The sequence below is a fragment of the Acartia tonsa genome, chromosome 4, assembly GCF_053477335.1.
Source record: "Acartia tonsa isolate MP-2025a chromosome 4, ASM5347733v1, whole genome shotgun sequence".
Taxonomy (NCBI): domain Eukaryota; kingdom Metazoa; phylum Arthropoda; class Copepoda; order Calanoida; family Acartiidae; genus Acartia; species Acartia tonsa.
Genome location: NC_137263.1, coordinates 41846458 through 41869242, shown reverse-complemented (window position 1 = coordinate 41869242; position 22785 = coordinate 41846458). Strand labels below are relative to the sequence as shown.

Genomic DNA, 22785 nt, shown 5'->3' with positions numbered 1-22785 from the left:
TGCCGAGTGTACACTTTGGGAATAGAGTAAACAGACATTTTATCCTTATACGACCTGGACCTTTGATTTATGACTCTGTGAGGAGGGAGAAAATATTAGACGTGGCTTAATTTTCATCTTTTCAATCAGATTTTAGAAACAATTAGATGATTTATCTATGTGTTTTGTATGTACATGATTTTGTAATAAAAAAAATGAAACCTTTTTGCCAATTTTTTTTTTTTTAAAGTGTCTTTTTGTAATAAAAAATTACATTTTTTATAAGCAGCAATGATATAATTGTTTTTCACTTGTTTTAAAACTTTATTCTCCTTTTAAGTCTTTTTTTTTTACAAATAACAAATTAACATTTTAAAACAGTTTTAATCATAAATATATACCTAATAAAAATGTATAACAAATATAATTTTCTTTGTTTTTCTTCCTGATTCATCTTTCTAGATATTTCTTTATAAAGTGGAATAAGTACATTTTAATTAAAAGCCTTGTAATTTGTATTTAATTTCTAATGTAAAGTAAATAACTTTTTATGAAAATAAACTATTTCGATGAATGATAAGTAACAATGTCGTCTTTGAATGGGTCGCGCTCTCATTTTAAACCGAGTAACCTGAAGCCATTTTCATTTTAAAACTTTGATGAAAATTGCTTCATTATTGTATATTATTTATTTAAAAAAATCTCATTCTTAAAAAGGTGTAAAAATTTGTACCACTAAAATTATTTTTTGGCTCCCATATCTTTGTACTAGATTATTTTAATTTATAAAATGAACTTGTCCTATACAGATAGTTGTTTTGACTTCTCTTTCCACTTTTTGCAGAAACTTTCGCCATCTCCTTACCCCTTCATTATTGGAATTTACCTCTCTCCCTTCCCTTTTATTCCACTCTCCTTCCCTTTTATTGTGAATATTCCCTTGTTTGTTTACATTCTCCAACATTTAGTTTCTACCTCCCTTTGTCAAGTAGGCTGAAACACTGCTGAGCTGATGAAGGAGAATTATTGTTTACTAAGGTGTAAAAAGTTATTTTAATACAATCTTGCCGTGATTTTACCACTTTTTTTTTGTCGTAAAATGTGATATTTATAGAATTTAGATATAAATTTAATAAATGAATCTTTTTTTTTCACTTTTGTATATTTTTAAATGTTAAAGATTATCAACACAATTTTTTTACCGAAAATTTTAAGGAAATTATTGCTTTAAGTTTTAACTATCTTCATTTATTTGACTTTGTAATGAACAAAAATGGTTTCGTGTGAAAGAACAATTCTTATTTAATTCTACTTATTTTGAAGTATAGATACTTGGTATTATACATCACGCTGTTTTTATATATAGTGCGTATTGAAAAATCTCAATTGTATCTATTTTTTTTATGCCAATTTTTTCAGAATTTCAACATGACAGATTGATTCACAGTGATTGAAACTCAATTAAATTACAAAATAGAATTGTTGGGGTGAGCTTAAACTTTTATTCGAAATTATGCAGGTAGAGTACGTACGTGAAAAGATATTCTTTTCACTTTGTCTGCCCTCCCCCCTTCTTGAAATTCATATAATATACATCCACTTTAACAAAAATACTCTACTAATTGATATTCCTATTATGATTTCCATAACATCATCTGAAATAAATTTAGCTTTTTTATAATGAATCACTTTTTTTTCCAGTAATACGATCCCAAACGAATTAAAGATAAATCTTAAACACTTTAAAAGAGAGTTATCTTAATATATAAAGACGTAGGTAATATTTTGTTTGTCTGAAGCCGGCCTTAGATTTTAATAACTAATTGAACTGATTGAGGTCTCTTCTTTTAAAGGCCCCAGGATATTTTAAGGCTATTATATTTTTAGATTTAATCCTTAGTGTGGTTTTAGGCTATTTTTTATCATTTTTACCCTTTTGAATAAAGAACCCCTAGATTGTAGGGGCGCAGCATCTAGTGTTAAAATTAATTTACTCTACGGAAATGGTCCTTATGATGAATTAGTGAGAATTAAACGAGTTTAAAAGTTGCATAAATCTCAAGAGAGTAACTTTCAAAAGTTCATTTTATGGGTACAAATTGTTAGAAGGTTGAAATTCATTGAATATATCCTTTTTATATTTTGAAAAAAAAAATTAACTTCTTTCTACTACCCCTTATTGTTTTCAATTCTTTCTAATGTTTTTTTTTGTAGGAACCTAGCACGGCTGTGAAAAGAAGACCAAAAAATACATATTAAAAACTAAAACAGCCAAGAAGAGACACCTAGCAAATGATGCATCCGCTTAACCAAAATCCATACAACGGATACCAGCCGCCGGCTGGTTCGCCAACTAACGGCGACGGCAGCGGGGATGGGCAGCAGGAGGCCGCCAAGTATTCTGATATTAATACTATCCTTGACCAGATTCTGAATATTACAGATCAGAGTTTAGATGAAGCCCAGGTAAGAATTTCAAAATTTGCTACTACTATAAGGGGGGAAGGGGGGTATCTAAACATCTACTTATAAATTAGATTACCATTGCATCACAATGAAGTAAACATTCTGTAATTAATCAAGAGAAAAATCGCTCTTAGAACTTCTTCATCCCTTCTCCTATATTATTAACTTTCCTCTAAATTCAAGATTACACAAATATCACAGTAGAGTTTCTAGACATGAAATGAAATTTTCTTGGAAAAAAATATTTGTTAGAACCAACCGGAATAATTTTATACCTACTATATTAATTTTAAGGTCTGCTGGAAATTGTGTTGTTTGTTTTTTTATTTTTGTCTGCTAGATTCATAACAAATTCCGCGGCAATTGTGCGCTAGTACCCAAAGTCCCCAAATTCATGATAAATTCACTGAGTGAAAAAGTCTTTGATACTTCCCAGCTATTTATTGAAATATATTTCGGTGGACATTGCACCCTCATCAGTCTAAATGACATAAATCATATTAATTTAATTTACATATTAAAAGATAGGTAAAAATAAAGAAATTTGTAGAACTATAAAGGCAGAAAATGTTGCTAAAAAAAGAAGAAAATAATATGATCAACCTTGAGTTTAGTTGGATGTTAAAAGTAAACTGGAAGGGATTTTTTTAGCAAGAGACAATATCAGCAGGGGGGGGGGGTGTTTAAAATACATTAATATACATAAATTTTAATATTTAACATTCTTATATGAAAAAAAAAATATTTTCTTTTTTTATCAAATTATCATTCAAAATTAAAGCTTACTTTTATAGATGAAGTACTTAGAATTAGGTTATGCTGCATAGATACTGTAGAATAAAATTAGTATATAGAAGTCAAGCTGTTTATACATTATTGTTGATAGTCAAAAAACACTTTTTTAGGTTATTTTGAAAAAACTTTTTTATATATGGGAGTAAGCTATCATTTACTATATCTACTATAGTACTCCAAAGATTTTTAAAGATAGATTTTACCTCTACAGTATACACACTACACATAGTAATGGAAGCATAGCTTCATATTCATTTACATGACATACCTTGCGTGTTCAAAATGTATTATTATCTGTAATTTTTACTTTTAATTTCAGGCTAGGAAGCACACTTTGAACTGTCATCGTATGAAACCCGCCCTCTTCTCCGTCCTGTGTGAGATCAAAGAGAAAACCGTCCTCAGCTTGAGAAATATTAACGATGAGGTGAGTCTTTAACTTTACCATTAGAAGCTTCACTGTGAAGGTGAGCCATATTGGTTCAGTGGTTAGTGAGATATTTTGGAGCAGACACATACATAGAAAAGACAAACCTTCTATTATTAGGATTACAAAAACGCAATTTTAATGGGAACAAATGAAACTGTTTATTTTTTTAAATTTTAAAATGTCTTTTTGTTTTGACAAAACAATAATTTATATGTACATTTAATAATAGATTAGATGACAAAGGCAATTGGAGTACGAATGTTACTTTTCATTTTAATTAAGTCAATGCAATATTGGTTATCTTAAAAAAAGCTGTTTTTGACCGAGGAAATTGTTTAAAAGAGATAGTTTCTTATACATGCCTTTCAAACGTTGAAATTGGTACATAAATTCTATATGTAATACCCCACAATCAATAAAAAATTAATTTGAAATGGAAAATCAATTTAAATTTGTTTGCACAGGACCCCCCAGATCCACAGTTGATGAGATTAGACAACATGTTGATAGCGGAGGGTGTGGCTGGACCTGACAAGGGAGGCTCCGCCACAGCTCCACCCACTCCTCTCTCCTCCCCAGAGACATCTATTGAGCACACAGATTATAAGAATAAGCTCAGCCAGATCCGAACCATTTACCACCAAGAACTAGAGAAATACGATCAAGTAAGAATTCAATAACAATCCTGAAGAAAACCTTATTTAATAAAAGCCAATGAAACTAAAACTATAAATAAATTAAAAACAAATAAGGGATAGTTTTATTAAATTTCAAATTGCCAAGTTACAATTTACGTCAACTTAAAAAAATTACTTTCGCTTTATTTAACATCTTTAACTCTAAAAAAAAATATTTTCTTTTATTTAAAAGTAAAATATGCTCTGATAGGATTGAATATTTATTTCAATGTTTTCATTCAATAGTTTGATTTTTTCTACACTTGTCATGCTAAAATTCTCTTGATTGCGCATTATGATATAGATTTACCTCATGAGATTGAATGAAGATGTAAATTTTGTTAATTAAGTTCTCTAGTCATTAAGTTGATATGTAGAATAACCTTAATCTTGTTTTAGGGTTGTCAAGAGTTTACAACTCACGTGATGAACCTGCTCCGAGAACAATCCAGAACTCGGCCTATAACTCCCAAAGAGATTGAAAGGATGGTGGCCATCATCCACAAAAAGTTCAACTCGATCCAAGTACAGCTGAAGCAAAGTACCTGCGAGGCAGTCATGATACTCAGGTCCAGATTCCTGGACGCCAGGAGGAAGCGACGCAACTTCAGCAAGAAGTCGTCTGAGATATTGAACGAGTATTTCTACTCACACCTGGCCAACCCTTACCCCAGCGAGGAGGCCAAGGAGGAGCTGGCCAGAAAGTGTGGAATCTCAGTGTCCCAGGTATTGTATTTAAATATCTTGAGCTTTCATCATCATTTGCTTTGTAAATTTATGTTTTTTCTTTCCAAAATTTATCAGAATTGTTTGTAATATTTCAAGGCTGGGATCAGCGCTTTTTTACAAAACTCCAAGGTTTGTTTTAATTATGTTCCTGTCACTCTCTTGCGTTAAAATACAGATAATAAAACTAAGTAATTCCCCTTCTCACCCCATACACAAATGGCCTTTAGACCTGAGCAGTAATATGAAGTTACCCAGTTCCACTATATACCATATATTGAGTATTATTTTGCTTGTCAAAACTTTAAAATGACCATATCTCCATTAAAAATTTGCACTGTTTTTAACCATTAAACCATTTACCTACTTAATCATTGTTTTTTTTTGTAAATGAAAAGAAAACAAGAATGACAACATCCATAAAAGCGAAGCTCTGTAGGACAAAATCTATTGTTTTAGGACATACTTACATTTTTAGGACTTGATTAAAGAAATGCTTCTCTTATAACAATGTACTTTGTTGTCCCAGGAATCAGCATTCCAAAAATCAGACCAATCGGATAATTTTATCACATAAAAATTTTATGTTAAAAAAGTTTAAGAGCAACGTATTTAAAATGTACGTACGGACTTTCTGGTAACGATTATAGATGTGCTTCGCTTTCTAACTCGTACCTAACTACTATAGAAATCATCATACAAAGTTTGGAATCGATAGGACAATTCTAACATGCCTAAATTATCGAAAGAGCTATCCGTTACGTACGGACGGACCGACTCTAATTATAGAAAATCTTCGCTTTTAAAAATATCTAAAGTGACTTTTTATTTCAGGTTAGCAACTGGTTCGGAAACAAAAGAATTCGTTACAAGAAAAACATAGTTAAAGCCCAGGAAGAGGCTAATATGTATGCAGCCAAGGCCGCCGCCGCAGCTGCCAATCCAGGTGGCTCTCCAGGACCCTTGCTTAGTCCCAACAGCCAGTGGGGCGGCAGTCCTTACTCAGGAGAGGGACCTCCCTTCGGCGGTTATTAATTCAAGCATAATTATTGAGGACAAAATAACTCAAGTCTCAATAACAAAAATTAGCAGGAGTTCAACCAAAAGTGTAGCTCAATTTTTATGTATTGTGTAATATGTAAACAAATTATGTATTGTGGTTTATAGCAGTTTTATTTTTTATGTATTTCCCTTATAAAACACGCTCTTATTACATTATGAATGATTATGAATCTCAAAGTTCAAATTTTGCTACTAGATTCTCATTGAGACTTTAAAAAAATTTTTTTTAACACTTCAATTAAATATTTGCATAATTTTTTACAACTCTCTTTGTAATGTAAATATTTTAACTTTTCTTAATTTTTATTCTTGATTTACTCTAACCAGTGATTTTAATTAATTTTAAGAATTAAGAAATTTTAGTAATAATTTGTATAAAAATAATATGAAATGACTGCTCATGACTTATTTGCATCGTATGTAATATGTAAATATTATTATAATAACCATTTATAGTTTTTAAAAAGCTATTTTCTCTATGCTGTAAATATTAATAAACTTAGTAACGACCTACTACAACAAAGAAAAACAATTGAGATTAAATTCACCTCATGATTAAAGTTGCTATGCAATTAACTAATTTTTCTATTTCTCCTCGTATAAATATTCCTAAATATTTAAATATTTTTCAATCTCCTTTTTATATTTTATTTGCATTTTGATACTAACCGCTTTGTGTGCAAGTCCTTAGATTGTTCATTTTCAAAGTAATGTCTGTACAAAATTATTCATTTTATTATTTTCTTTCTTTACATTGTATTTTAAGTAAATGTAGAAATAAACCTTGAAAAAAATTTTATCTTTATTTTTCTTTGTGTTTGAAAACTGCTTGCTCTACAATTTGACACTTTTTGAAACTAGAACCTAAAGTCAAAGGAACTCAACTAAATAAAGATTTACAGCACTGAAATTTTGCATGATAGTTGCATGAAAGAGGTATGATATAGAACTATGAAGAAACGGCGGCGGAACTGGCGCTATCACCGAAAACTGCCATTTTCCGCCGATTTTTCTGGCTTTTCGCCAAATTAAACAATTTTGATGAGAAGAGACTTATTTTCTCAATAACAAAATTTCCTTATATTTGCACTTGAATTTAAGTGTTCAAGTATAAGGGGAATATTATAATGTCTCAGATGATTCCAAATTCTGATTTTGCGAGAAAGGGCTAAAGAATTTCGGCGGTTTCGCCGGAGTTTCTTCGCAGTTCCACAATACCTCGTAATAGCTACCACCATGGCAAATTTCAGTGCTGTAACTCATTTTTAGTTGAGTTCCTTTGACTTTTAGTTTTGATTTCTAAAAGTGTCACACTCGTCCTACCGCTTTTTATTTTCTTTATTGATATCCATGAAAGTGTGTTTTTGTGAACAGTCACATCCAGGGTGTCGGAGCCGCTTAATTTTGATGCGGCTCCGGCTCCTACCTTAAAATTAATATATCAATTTTTGTTCATTATTGAAATTGATAAAATAAAATAAATAATATAAAATATTTTGCTTTTATTTGATAAAGCTTTATAAAAGTAGAAGGATGTGTGTCTATTTGTTAAGTAACAATAGTTTTTCAGTTTATTATATGGAAATAGACCGTTGCCAAATTATATTATTACTTTTAAAAATCACTTTTAGCTAATCTGGAGCCGGAGCCGTTTTTAACGAAAAATACGGCTCCGGCTCCACCAAAAATGTTGCTGCTCCCGGCTCCGAAACACTGGTCACATCTATAAGAAAACATCTCTCATAGTACATCATTAATAATATTTAAAGAGGCAAAAAGTTTTCTTCTAGTTGGCATATCCCTGTTCTACTTCCAACAATAAAGCAGATCCCTGGTAAACATGTACATACATTTGTCCAAAGAAACTAATCAAAGACTATTTGCCCAATCAGGAACAAAAAAAATTCTGTTCAGCAACCTCCTTGAAAATAAAGGAAAAAGGTTTAGTATTGTGAATATGGCATATACACAAGTGCATATTGAATCAACTGTCAAAAAGGAGAAATCACTTAGAGAATATTAGTTCCGGGTTTTATTCAAGCAGACAAAAGCCTTTATTCTGTAAAATTTCCTTTATATTGATATATAATCCAGGAAAGAGGGGACATGGGGCTGTTAATCACACTAATATTATTGGTCTATCAACTTTGGGGACTTTAAATGAACTTATTAAGTTGGGTGTCCAAACTTTTTAACCACTAATTGTTTTTACAAAAGGGGTAATTTTGTGTATCATTATTGGGAATGTACATCAATTTATCGTCATTGTCTTATCCCTGTAGATCCCTGATTGATATCACTAATTTTCATTTGAGGGGGTGGTAATTTCCTTAATCAAGGCAGGCCTGGCAAGCTGCAGCTTGACACAGACAGGTATAAAATCTAATTTGTATTTTTTCAATTAAATGAAATTATTTGAACAGAAAGTGAGTATAAATTTGTACCTGTGGGGAAAATGAGGTTCCAACTTGTCTTGGTTTCTCGCAAAATGCAAAAAAAATATTAGTAAATTTTCCAATTGACAAAACCTTTCTTTCACGTGAAATAACTAGTTTTTGCTGGATGGCATAAATCAATATTGCATATAAATGTATAAATAAATGCTGTATGTAATCATACTAAGACGTTATATATCCAAACTTGCAAGCACGTCGTTCTAAATAGAAATGAGATTCGAACCCTACCACAACGAGCCAATGGGCTACAATTTTAAAACACCATCTGGAATTTTCTTGTGACTTTTATCAAGAAGTTCGATCTTTTTCCAAAGAATTAATTGCCTTATATATCTATATAGTTACTTTTACAAAGAGGTCTATGATGACGTAATAGTTTGTTGATTTTTAACACTTACTAGGCTAGGCTTAAAACGATATTTAGTTTTATTTATGTGCTGTTTATGTTATTGATTGATTGATACAATTTATATCAACACTTAATTGTACAAAATAAACATGTGTTTTATAGTCCACAACGAAATTTTCTAGTAAAATCTGAAACGATCAATCTATTGATTTATTTATCATTTTTCTACATCTTTATTCTTCAAACAAAGTTGAATGGCCACGCAATATAAGAAAAACAATTACTTAGAATCGAAGACGATTCAGCTGCAAAGTTCAATGCCGCGACAATTTTATACAGAATCAGCTGATGTTTGGTTTGGCGGGTTCGCCGCCATTTTGATACAGTACACTAGCGTCGACGCGTGTTAATTTTCAATCGACATCAAAGTTTTACCATTTTATCAAATTTCATGACTGTTTTTAATGTTATTCTTGCATACAAGTTGATATTACATGAATTCTTGTGTTTATTATAAGTCGCGGCATTCGTTCTTGAGACCAGCTGATCAATGTTTTGATAATGTTACTATCAAAACAATATTACATTATGTTAAAATGTCCGTTTTTCTTGATTTTATGTGATAAATTTATTTTTCAGGTTTCAAATAATTTGTTTATTTATGGAACCTGACGAGGTAAACGCGAATAATGAAGTTAAACCTTCTGAAAGCAAGTTTTACGCCAGTCTTTGTGCCAGACTAACAAAATCCGAAAAGGAGCTACCAAATCACATTGGGGTCGCTAAAAGTGCCTCCTTTAAATGTTCCAGATGTCCACATGTATCTGGAAATAAAACTTCCCACTGGCGACACGAAATCAAGCGTCATTTATTACGCAAAGAAGTAAAATATTTTGCATTTTGTCCCGTAAGGACATGTAAATACACTGCCGGTACATTTAACATGATTAGAGCACATCTTATTTCAAACCATCCAGGAACTATCAAAATAAAAACTGTCATACACGGCGAGGAGTTGGCAAGCGGCGATGGGGACAAAGATTCTGATGATAAAAGTACTCGTGCTGAAAAGAAATTTTCGTGTCCGTTTTCTGGCTGTGACTATAGAAGTTCTAAGAAGGGACTAGGAACACACAAAAGATGGCACCACTCCAACAAATCCAGAGCTTCAAAACGTTCCAAATCAACAGGTTTCTATACATTTTATTCTTTTAATAAAGCCCTGAAGACATAGACCTAAAAACATGAGACCTTATATATATGAGTAAACATCTCTAAAAAAAGAATGCGAACATAGACCTAAATGTGTACATTAAAAACCTAAAATATAAAATTAATTTAAAAATCTTCGAATTATTTGCAATAAATCTTCTAATTTTTTTTATAATTCCTTATATTACTTTCGATTTTGACATACTGAATCGAGAGTAAGTGCAATGACAGAAACGGCTTTGTCTCGAGCCGTTTTCTCATTATCAAATAAGGGAAGCAACATATTGGTTGACGAACATCTCTACCACTACATCAAGCAACAATCAAGGGGTGATGTAACGTACTGGACCTGCAGACGAAGAAAGGCCCTGAAATGTGCAGCTCGAGCACAAACAATTAAAATTAATGGAACGCAGTACATCACAAGTTTACATGTAAGCTATCTATTTTCAGTAGATTATTTCTGTATTGTAGAATAATATTTTGGGCAGGGATATAGGGATGGGCCATTGGGCAATGAATTAATTTCTAGAGTTCTAACTTAATTGTCTTGAAAACCAGATTAATCCAACAGTTTTGAGGGCTCAATCTATGTTGTATTTGGGGAATGAAATATAAGAAAGAATTCAAAGAAGCAAATTGTTAATTGATGGTTTCCATATACTATATTGAATTGAACATTCTTTTTTTCTTTTTAGTCCCAATGTCTTTGTTTTAAGCTTGGCTAACAATTGAAAATAAAGAAAAACATTTTAATTATTTAGGGAGAACATGTACACTCCTCTCAAATTATTAAAGCGCGGATGGCCGTAAAAGAGAAAGAAAGTGTGAAAGATGCCGTCAGAAACCCATCTCTCCACACCAGGAAAGCGCTGGCGGATCTTCTTATCCAACAGCAAACAGATGGTATAGCAGAACAGATTCAGCAATGTGTTGATATATGTAAACTGAATAAAATTTAAAACCAAGATTGCAGATGTTTAAAAAAATACTCGTTAGGTCTTTTATGTACACATTAGGTCTTTTGTCTTCAGTCGTTTTGTGGTCTTTTGTTTAAACTCTATAATTAACAGTGTTAATTTTAAAATTTAGGTGGTAAAAACTGATTACAAAAACTTATTGTTAAAAATAACAAAATCTATTTTTAGATTCATCAAACAGTTTTTCCACAAAATCCGCCCAGCCCGAGCTTGCAACTCCGACAGCTGGTGAAAAGAAAATCTACCATTGTCCAGTTGAAGGTTGTGGCTATACCAAATCCAGACGCAATGCCATTACAACCCACATGAACAAACACCATCCCGATGAGCCTAAACCTGAAACTATTTCTCCAGTCATAGTTAAGGACACAGAAAATGTTCCCCCGGAAGCTACCACCACGCCCCAAGTTGAAGAAAAGAAGTATCTGTACCTGTGTCCTATTGAGGGATGTGAGTTTGCCAAGAAGAACAAGGGGACAGTGAGCAAGCATATGAACCAAGAACATCCGGATCAATTTAGAACAAATATTCCCAGGACAGAAATCAAGGAGGATGAGGATATTTCAGATATTTCTCTTGCTACAGGTAAATTAAATAGGTAGTCCTACCTTAAAAGTTGTTATTTTAAAATGTGGATATCTTCAATTGGAAGATGTTTGGTGTCTGTCATGCCATAACTACCAAAGTTTCTTGGCTAGTTTTAAACTTTGAAGATTGATCTGAGAATATTCTAATAAACTTAAACCTTGCATATGAATCCGGTTTGATTTCAGGAACATCCTCTGCAACTAAATCTGGAAGAGTTCAAAAAACGAAGAAAAGGTAGGATTTAATATTCTTATTAGGAGATGACACTATTGCATTTGATATATAAACTGGTTATAACATGACTCTAAAACTGTGTATTTTAGTAAAATGTAACTAATATGTAAAAGTATTAGCTGTTAGTCAGAAGTCTTTTGACTAGTTTTTTGGTTTAATACCACTAAAGTAAAAACTCAATTTTGCGTCAGATTATACCTTCTGCCTTTATATGTGCTTTATTTTATAAGAAAAGTCGCCTTTTTTTGATAATCAAATTCTACTTATTTTGGTAATGAAAGTTTACTTTTTGCAGGTTTATTGAAGAGGAATGGCAAGTTTATCCTTCAAGGAGCAAAAGAATTAAAATACAGGTTGGTTAATCTTATTTTGAATTTCAAATTTATTTATTTGTGTAAAGTTTCTCCAGTTTTACAGATGCAAAATAAGTTTCCAGAAATTATACGATAAGCTGTTCTAGACTTTAGAAATGTACAGAAATAGATACTCATATTTTACTATACAATCTTATAATATGAAAATAACAGCGAATCCGTTAATTTTCTCTTTTAGGGAAGCTCCATATTGATCTCTGTCTTCATGGGTGATTTAGGCTTTTGTTCTGCACCCTTTCTCTTTTTCGAATACTCAACTCTAAGATGCTATGGACAAATTCACTAGTTTTGTGAAAAATAACTGAGCAAAATATTATTAAATAGTATTTTAATTTAAATCATTCATATTATTTTCAGGAAACCGAAGCAACGTCAGATATTGTTGATTTACCTGACAACATTGAGAATAAGGTTACTATTGAAGTCCCTGCAACAAATGTCGATGAAAAGCCTAGAGAAGCTGATACAGATGATGTTAAACTAAAGCAACAAACTAGAGTAAGGTATAGAAAAGATTGCTTTTTTCACCAGTGTATGAAATAACATTTATATTCTTACATGAAAAAGAACTTGAAATCTAGTCATTTAACTCCGACGTTATTTTTAAAACAAATTGTGTGACAGGCCACATAATTCACTTGAAAATCAGACTATAAAAAATAATTTAATAATGTACTTCTTACCAGGATATTAAAATTTATATTATTCGGAACAGCCAAATCATTTTCTTAGAAACATCCGTTTTGTAACAGGGAAGAAGAACATATTTTTGTAATATTTGTTATAAGAATCAAATGAATTTCAGGTTGACGCCCCTTGTGATATCTTTCCCTCCGGCCCAACAATGTTTGATCCACATGAGCAAAACTCACAATATCCCCTCATCGTCTATTGATTACAATATGACCAAAGGTAGGTTTATCCAAGTAATATTATTAGTCCTTTTGCTAATGTTCGTCCTTGTTAAGCTGAACATCTTTTTAAAAGTAAAGGTTTTTCAATTTATAAATGTGGTCCTCCATTTCTCTTTCTGAAACGGATGGCTCTGAACGTACGTCGTAAAGGGATAGTTGCACAAAGTGCATTTAAAATTGAATTTAGTTATTTAATTTTTTTTCTTTTTAATAGTTTAAACTACAACTATAGGACATATATTTGAAAGAATTTAAATTTTCTACCAATTAGTTTTAAAAATATCAAAAGTTGAAAATCATGTTTTTTTGATAAATTCAACATAAAAGGCTGTCCTGTTTTCACAAAAACAGCATGACGACTATTTTGGTGGTGCCTAAATGATAGCTATTTATTGTAATGCAAAGTTATATATGTTAGATGGTATTCTTGTAACTTGTGCTTGCAATCAAACTTGTTAAATGCACTTTATGCAACCATCTCTTTAACAAATATGAGAAATCTTGTAAGTTAATGCAAATTTTTTATCTTGACATTTTTCACATTCCAAGTTTTGTTTTCTGTTGAAGGAATTGTCCGATGCTTTTATACTCTTATTTTTAAAAAATGATTTGAAAATAGGAGTCCGGGGTGGCCTGTGGTAGTTTTTTTGTTAGTTTGTTTATTACTTAAGGTCAATTTAGGTTCGGTTATAATGCTTTCTTTATACTAAACCACAATAATGTTATATTTGTGTTTCAAGGTGATGGAATGTTATCAATGTTGATTGGTGAACATGTTGTTGGCTGCTCCGCCTGCGTACAGTCTCCAGATGTTCGGCTCAGTGCCCTGCAACTCGGCTGGGAAAGTAAGTTTATCTTTGCGGGCAGAATAGGGATGGCCAATCTTATACCTTGGAGACTTATTGTTCGGGGATAAAATAAAATACCTATATCATTTAAGGATTATGTAAGTATAGGTAAAAGTCAAAATTGTTTTTGAGCGGCTTGGTTTCACATCAAGACCTAAATAAAAGATAGCCTAAAACCATCCCGGAATATATGTAAAGCAACCCTAAATTGAAGATTTCAATCCATGAAGTAGATAGCAATATCTTTAAAAAAAAACTCCTTTACATTATAGGATATTTTTATCAGGATTTGGAGGTGAGACGTTAAAGAAAGAGAACGAATTATTGAAACAGAGAATTCAGACAGCAGATAGCGAGCTTAAGAAACTAATGGCGAGAATTAATTTTCTTGAAACCAAGTTGGTTCAGAAAACTAAAAAAGGTTGATATTTCTTTATATAGGGGGGAGGCAGATGAGACACTAAATCTAATCAAAAAATTATTACAACACTGACATTTGGCGTGATTACCAAAAGTGTCTCATGCGCCACCCCCCTTTTTCTACATCTGACGTGCTTTCTTTAGGAAGCGTAGACATACTAAGTTACTAACCAATATCAGATAATTGAGTAATCAATGGAAAGCATAAAAGGCAACTGTTTCAATACCACCTAAACAAAAATATAATTACTCTTTTTAAATCAAAGGTAAAACTTCGCAATAAAGTGTTTTGTTTATGTGAATATAACTTGCAGCGTAACTTGCAGCGGTTCAGTGTGTAACTAGTAGGTAAAATCTTTCGTCCTCACGTCTTGATAAATAATGATTTGCTATTAGCTTAAAAGTACATGTTTTAGCTTACTGGATTACTGTGTTTTTGTTTTTAAAGGTGTTTTTACTTGTCCATATATTTGTCCTTGTTTTTATGTAGAAATTGCATTGAGTACGGGTGATCCGAAGCTGTCACATCAACAACCTGAGACTGTTGATGAAGCCATGATACTAGTAGAAAGAAAACAAATAGAAAACAAGAAGTTGATAAATAGAATATCTCAACTAGAGAATGATCTACGAACTATGCACAAAAATATGAACAAAGACGCCTCATTAAGCCAGGTTAGAAACATTTGTTGTTAAATTTTAAAAATCAAGTACAGGATAACTTTATTATTTATTATTATTCATTATTTTTTCTTCTCTTTAATATAAATCTACTGAAATAATATTTAAGAATCCTCATTTTCTGGCATGTAGTTTACTGATGACCAAAAAACTACATATTTGTGTTCTATGCAATCTTTTATGTTATGTTGGCTAAATTAACATCTTTTTCATTTTTGTTATTTTCCCGATCGAGTTTTTCTAAATCTTTTCTGTTATTTGCATATAGCTTTAATTTGTAACCGTTTTAAAAAAGTTTGCTTGCAATTTCTAGTGTTCTGATAACGAGAAAAATCTGAAGCTTTTGGAAGGTGTGCAGAAACCAGTGCTACAGAAGGTAAACTTGCCAAGAAATTTTATTGTGTATAAGTAAAGTTAGTACCTACCTACATAAGATATTTTGTTTTTATGCATGCACTACCCTTTAAAAATCAAAGCCACTCAATAACTGATCTTTCTGTAAATCTGTAAGACTTGTCCTTTTTAATATTATTTAGATTATTTACCTTTTGTTTAATTAATTTTTGTTTTCCGTTTTATTTTCTTTTTTTGTTTCATTCCATTTTAACATAGTTGTCCTTTATCTAGAAGAACGACTATTGGATGGTGCAGGGCCACAGGATCCTGGACATCAACATCCTCAGGGTTGCCCTGGAAACCGCTCAAACCTGCGGTCACTGTGATCTAGTCCTGACAGAGGTCAACGTTGAGAGCTCAAAGGTAGGATTTAAGAATAATAGTTACCTTTAAAAAGGTTTGGGAGCGTATTTATTGCTTGTCAAAAAGCTTTTGTACCTTTCATTCAAGAATCTAGGTAATACTTTCCTTAGCTTGTTCCATGCTCTTTGGGAATATCTTCTTTACTCAACCTTACTTAAAATTTATTTATGGGATTTTTAGGGTTACTTCATTAAAACATAGTTTTTTTTAATGACATATTTGTTTTTAGATTGATCTAGCAACTCAGCTAGCATTTTTGTGCAAACAGTGCGGCTTTCAAACTTTATTCTACTCCTCCAGTTTCTCTGAAGAGTGGCCTTCCAACTTTGCTGTGAATAAATCATTTTTAGCGGCTATGGGAGCCACGTCTTATCTAACACTTTGTCAGCTGGTTAAATCTTCAACATCTGCCATTAAGGTAATTATATTCCTAAAATAATTCAAGGCTTATTTATAAGTTTCTACTTCTGCTATGTCAGGCGCCTATCAGTTATAAAATTGAGAATGCCCTGGCCCTTAAACAGGTGCAACTCGGTTATTTATTTATCTGTAGGATGATGGCAAAATGATCATGCATTTGATCTAAATGCACTCAAACAAGACCTTGTAATTTATACGACCACTTTAGGTTTCATAATTTATTCCTAAAATAAATACAACAATCACGTCTTCAACGTGCCCAGACACATTGTCCCAGAGAGAGAGAGAGTGGGAAGGGAAAGCAACAGATCTTACTAAAAAAAACACTAAAACCAGTCTATTATCATAATGAAGATTCCCTGTAAAGCTTAAGCTAATTCATTGCATAATTGCATTGGTTCTTTTAAACCTGTCCTTGTTGTTACCCGAACTCAAAACACATTTTATTTTTGCTTGTTTCTTTATCTACAACAAACCTACCATTCTAACCTCAGCCGTATCTTCTAGGTTAATTTGAAACAACGAGGAAAGGCAAACGTTTTGCGCAAGAAGGCCAAGCTCTTAATCTCCATGGACCGCAAGTCCTACACTGAGGATCTGGGCATTGATAAATCTGGAGAGGATACGGAGGAGGTGCTTGTCACACCTGATCTCACTGCTACCTATGAAAGTATTACTGACGAGACCGATGATTACGAGGACAGTAAGCCGGAGCAGTTTCACGACAGCCCGGGTTTACCCTATCAAGATCTCACCTTTTCACAAGATTTTGAGTTCAAGGTGTTTTAACTTTGTTTTTTTCCTTATTTAGTATCGCTATATATATTTGTATTACTCTATCATTAAATGCTTCGCTTAAATCTTCAAATGCTTTGTAGAGTCGAGAAAACTAAAATCTTCACACTAAATAATGCCAAAAAAGCCAATCTTTGCGTTGGAAATATTGTTCTCTTGATTATTTTTAGTTTTTTTTTTGTAACTTGTAATAAAAAAGTATCCCGTCACTGCCGTAAGTAGCTTAACTGACCTTTCGCCTCTCTTTCATTGCACATTTTTATCTATTTTTTATGTTGAATAGGAGGAGCCTGCTCTGGAACTGGCAAGAAGTAGAATTGGTGAACAGAGTGAAGATTCCAAGCCTAAGTACAACGGCATTAACATTCAAGCAAAAGAAAAAACTGAAAATGATGGCTTAGGTATTGAGGGGGCCAATAATTGTGTTGATAGTATCAATAATAGTTTGTCTAACTTACTTGAAAAGATTGAGGGCGAGGAAGATAATAGTACCAACACAATTGAAGCTGCTACTTCCAATAACGTTTCCAATACATCTGAACCCGATAAGGCATCCGATGAAATTAAGCCTGAAATTAAACCTTTGCTTAAAATAAAGCCTGTTGATCATCTGGTGGATAAAACTAGACTGAACAGAGCCTCCAACAGCCCAGAAAAGTCAATGGCTGAATCAAGTTGGAACATCGTACAGGATCCGCTTCAACAATCGCCTGGTAACCGGAAGGATGTCACTTACGCCACTCCTATTCCTCCAGGTACAAGATTGTTAGCCTCCACCATCAAGCATACAACAACAGCGGAAACTCCTCTTCCCCCGGGTGTGTACAAGATCAAGAAAGGGAGTGAGGAGTTTGTGATGGTTGTCAAAAAAGACAACGAGGCTCTGGAAGCCTCACAAAATAAGTTAACCACCAACATATCCACCCAAGCACAGAATATGAATCTTATGCAGGGTACTTTAACTAGCACAGGCTGGAGGTTCAATGACTCGGTGTCCACGTCAAAGCCTTTAACAGCAGTCTCCAGCGGCTCCAGATTTATGAATTTAACTGGTAAAATGTTGCCTGTGTCTCAACAGCTGCAGCTGCAAAGAGGCGGCATTGTTAGCAGTCAAACTTCTAATGCAGGCATGTATAAAATAAACTCGGTTGTTGCTTCGACTGCTGGAGGCAGTCAAATAGCTTCTGGAAGATTGGCATGGACTGGAAGGATGGGAGTTGGAAACCCAACGGCTCCGCCCAGACTTGTCCGGATTGCTCCAGCATTTTCTTCTGCCTCTGGAACCTCCGCAGCAAGTTTAACAACACAAGTTTCTAGTGTTCAGTCCAACATGGTGAGTTTTTTATGTTACAGACAGAGTAAAACACTTTTTTACTACTTTGTTATTTATCCTTATACTAAAGTAACAGGATGTTTGTCTGTCTGTGTGTACCGAAGGATCTCGCTAACCGCTGAACCGATCGGGTTCTCCTTAACAGGGTAGCTTCTCATAAGTCCCGGGAAGGTTTATAACTATTTTGGGGGAGGGTACCACCACCCTCCCAAGAGAAATGACAAAAAAATCGAAATTTTTTAAAATTTAGGGGAGACTTCAACGTCAAATAAGATGGTATCGTACATAAAAAATTAACTTTAACAAACAAAAACATTTAAAGTGCCACTAGAGGCCTCTAGGGGCGTAGCCGCTAGTACTTAACATAAAGTAATATGAAACCTCAATTTTTTATTGAGAAAGTTTTTTGTATGTATCTCATTGATTTTATTATTTTTAAAATTTGCACAAACTTGATTATTACCTAATTATTATTATTTTTATAGGGTGTGAGGACTACACAAGTCAGCTCTGGTCATAGTCAAGGTTTGCAATATTGTTATTACTAGCGATTACGTCCCTAGACTTCTGAAGCAGGGGGGGGGGGATTTTTTTAGAAATGATGTTTCATTAAAATTAATTGAATTACAATATTTTTTTAGAATCAATGACCTATTTTATGATTGACATCTAATATTAAGTCTGCTTTTGAGTTGGTAAATGTCTTGCAACGAGATAAGCTCACTAAAAGGTCTGTAAAGAAATGTTGTGAAATCAAAGATTATGTTATTTGACCAAATAGCGAAGCCATTGACACTTTAATATATTTAAGTACATTTAAATATTTAGGTAACATACAGCCAAATCAGTCAAAAACGCAGAAGGTTGTACGCCGATCAATCGGTTCATTTGTCCTACCGAAGACCCACCTGCCCGAGGGGTGGGTTAGAAACGCCATCAAGGCAGTGAACAAGGAGACGCACCAGTGTAAAATCAGCGTCATCATTCGTCCGCCCAACAGTTCCATCCTGTTACACAATAAACACGAGTTGTTGGATTACACAAGGAAGAACAACCTGCCTGACATGAACCCGCAACTATTCGACATTCAGCTCAGCAATGAGCGTCAGGCTTATGTTCCAGATTCCGACGCTGTCCCAAGGACAAGTATCACACAACCTTCAATCAAACCTTTAAAAACTACACCTCCAAATAGCATACGCAAGGAGGAAAACAAGTTGGTTGATATTGGCGGCGATACGGAGGAAGTAGCGGAATCTCTTGCTGCGAGAAAGCCGACAATGGAAATGATAAACATGGGCGGCAAAAAGGTGATAGCTCCCGCGGTACTTACAACCACTGGCAGCGGCATAATTCTACCAAAGTAAGTTTATAAATAAAATATTTTCTATGTTATTTTCATATTTTTAGTAGCGAAGCTACTCTATAATTCACTTTGTCCGTCAGTCTGTCCGTAACGCTATGGGGGAAATGGGATTTACTCAGCTCATATAAAAGATAGAATGCTGAAATTTTTTGACAAAATTCCTATTATTAAGGAGCACAATTAATTATAAAACATCAATGGCGGACTGCGATCGGACCGCTTTTAGCAGGTTTAGGCTATTTTTGTATTTTTCACATTTTTCTCCATATCTTTGGTGTTTATGGTCCGATTTCCAAATTTTTTTTCAGTTCTAGATAGGTATCAAAATTAAATTTTCTGTGGTTTAAAGAAAATAACTATGGCGGTCAGGCTGCCTTTAAGCAGGCTTTTGGCTAGTTTTAAATTTTACCCCTATTTTTCCATTTTTCTTATGAGTCCGATTTTGCAAATTTTTTAAGTTAAGGATTTAAGCAGGTTTTTGGCTATTTCCAAAATTTTTTCAGTTATAGATATCAAAATCAAATTTCCTGTCATATAAAGAAAACAACTATGACGGTCAGACTGCTTTTAAGCAGGTTTTAGGCTATTTTTGTTTTGTTTTTTACATTATTCTCCACATCTTTGGTGTTTATGGTCAGATTTCCAAAAAATTTTCAATTATAGATATCAAAATTGAATTTCTTTTCGTTTAAAGAAAACAACCATGACAGTCAGACTGCCTTTTTGCAGGTTTTTTGGCTATTTTTAAATTTTTCCCTTATTTTTCCATTTCTCTTATGTATATAGTCCGATTTTGCAAATTTTTTAAGTTAAGGATATAAAAATTAATTTTCCTGTCGTTTTAAGAAAACAACCATGGCGGTCAGACTGCCCTTTAGTATGTATTTTGATATTTTTATGTGTTTTACACGTTTCTCCATATCTTTTGGTGGTTTTGGTCTAATTTTAAAACTTGGGATATCAGTAACAAAATAATTTCTCCCATTGTTTTGAGCATCTTTTATGAAATTTACTTTGACCGTCATCATTATACAAAATAAAACAAGGTATCATGTTTATTTTCTCCAATAAATGTATTCTTGATTTTAATATTTTAACACTGTAAATCTACTTGTACGTATTCCAATCCATGATTTTTTGTGCTTCGCTACTTATGGATGTTGTCATCCTTGTTTTGATATTAGAGACTTCGCTCATTAAATGGTAATAGGTTGACCCCCCCCCCCCTTCAAACAATAAAATTTTTCAAAATTAAATGAGAAAAAATTTGTGGTGGGGTTAAATATTTTGTTGGGTTCTAATCTCTAAAAATAATTTAAAATTACATACAAACATTTATTATGATAAAAAAAACATTTATTAATATTCAGTGACGAGGAAAAAATTTCCATAGAGTGTATTAAATCAATGTACATTACTACCGGCTACGGCCCTAGAGTTCTCTAGGGACACGTAATTTTTTTCTTTTTAATCTATTTTAAAATCTGCTATTTACCAAAATTATTTTTTTCGGCGATAGATGGTGTTAGTTATGTTTTTAGCTAATTGCAAAATTGTCCGCAGGGCGGCGTTAATTTTATTTTTGTCGATTTCTCTCGGGAGAGTGGTGTTATCCTCCCCCAAAATAATTATAAACCTTCCTGGGACTAATAAGAAGCTACCCTGTTAAGGAGAACCTGATCGGTTCAGCGGTAAGCGAGATCCTTAGGTATAAACATACAAACACACAGACATCCTGTTACTTTATTATAAGGTCTAGAGTCCTCTAGGGACACGTAAAATTGTTTCCTTTCAATCAATTTTAAAATCTGCTATTTACTAAAAATATTTTTTTCGCTGATCTTCTAACAGTTCTTATAATTGTTATTTTTTTAGAATTTCTAACTCCACAACAATCGGTTCCATCTCAATATCAAGGACACAATCTACTTCTGAAACTAACATAACAAAGGCTGACACAACTCCAGACATAACTATTACATCAGTTGTATCTATAGAAGATGATGATGGTGAAGGTACTGCTGCCAGTGGCGGATTGGAAGAATCTCACCATGAAAGCATGGATTACCAATCTGATACAAATGAAGATCAGTTGGAAGATGGAGATAACGAACGCGATCCACTTGCTGAAGATAATCTAGAAACAGATGATGCCAATGGTGCTGCTGATGATACTCTAGAAATGGATAATGCCAACGGTGCTACAGAAGATAATCTAGAAACAGATGATGCCAACGCTGCTGCTGAGGATAATCTAGGAACAGATGATGTCAATGCTGATGATGAGCTTCATAGTAATGATACCGAGTCGTGCAATGAAAATAATGATGATGAAGTATATCAGGATGGAGACGGTAAAGTTGTCGAAAATGATGGTGACAACGACGGACTGGCAATAGATGAAGAGAAAGACGAAACTCCAGGCCAAGATGCTAAAGAGAAAGCCATCGAAACATTAACTGAAATCGAAGAATTATCAGATGTAATAACAGACATTTCTGATAATAAAATTAGCGTCTCTAACACAGAGGAACTGGACAAAATAGATCATGATCACAAAGTTCTAAATGGTGAAATGGAGATTTAAAATTGCTATCATTATTTCAAAATCATAGATTTATAATTATAAGTGTACTTTAAAAACTTTATGCACAAAAACAAAATTACGGATTTTTTGTAGTCCAATACAAAGCATTTTATATTGTATTGATACATTTATTTTGTTGTACAATTATCAGCTATGCAATGCACACTGGCACAGCATTAAATTGTTACTTTGTACCTATCGTGAAATTTTTGAAATGGTTGAATAAAACTTTCCTTCTAAAAATAATATCTTTGTTATTCATGTTGTTGTTGTATTGGCTGCTCATAGTCCATTTTCGTTTCCAGGTTCGTCATCAGTAGGTGGGGGAGGGGAG

General features: G+C 33.1%; 2 protein-coding genes across 3 annotated transcripts; both read left to right on the top strand.

Annotated features, from left to right (window-relative positions):
- Positions 1-1389: 1389 nt before the first annotated feature.
- Positions 1390-6929, top strand: LOC145317249 (homeobox protein extradenticle-like). The gene is made up of 6 exons (XM_080158242.1): positions 1390-1466; positions 2195-2445; positions 3560-3667; positions 4135-4335; positions 4747-5073; positions 5908-6929. Exons 2-6 carry the CDS (start codon positions 2272-2274, stop codon positions 6106-6108), a joined length of 1011 nt encoding a protein of 336 aa, XP_080014368.1. The 5' UTR covers positions 1390-1466; positions 2195-2271; the 3' UTR covers positions 6109-6929.
- Positions 6930-9315: 2386 nt separating this feature from the next.
- Positions 9316-22697, top strand: LOC145317248 (uncharacterized). Of its 2 annotated transcripts, XM_080158241.1 has the most exons (18): positions 10329-10586; positions 10917-11058; positions 11301-11717; positions 11906-11954; positions 12250-12307; positions 12686-12831; positions 13134-13240; positions 13983-14087; positions 14377-14511; positions 15001-15185; positions 15505-15567; positions 15819-15950; positions 16180-16368; positions 16878-17150; positions 17449-18498; positions 18984-19023; positions 19327-19861; positions 21740-22697. In XM_080158241.1, the coding sequence occupies exons 1-18, from the start codon at positions 10377-10379 to the stop codon at positions 22449-22451; spliced, it is 4548 nt and encodes a 1515-aa protein (XP_080014367.1). In that variant the 5' UTR covers positions 10329-10376; the 3' UTR covers positions 22452-22697. The 2 variants fall into 2 exon arrangements, with proteins under 2 accessions (XP_080014365.1, XP_080014367.1); XM_080158239.1 differs by lacking the exons at positions 10329-10586; positions 10917-11058 and adding an exon at positions 9316-10130.
- Positions 22698-22785: the final 88 nt, after the last annotated feature.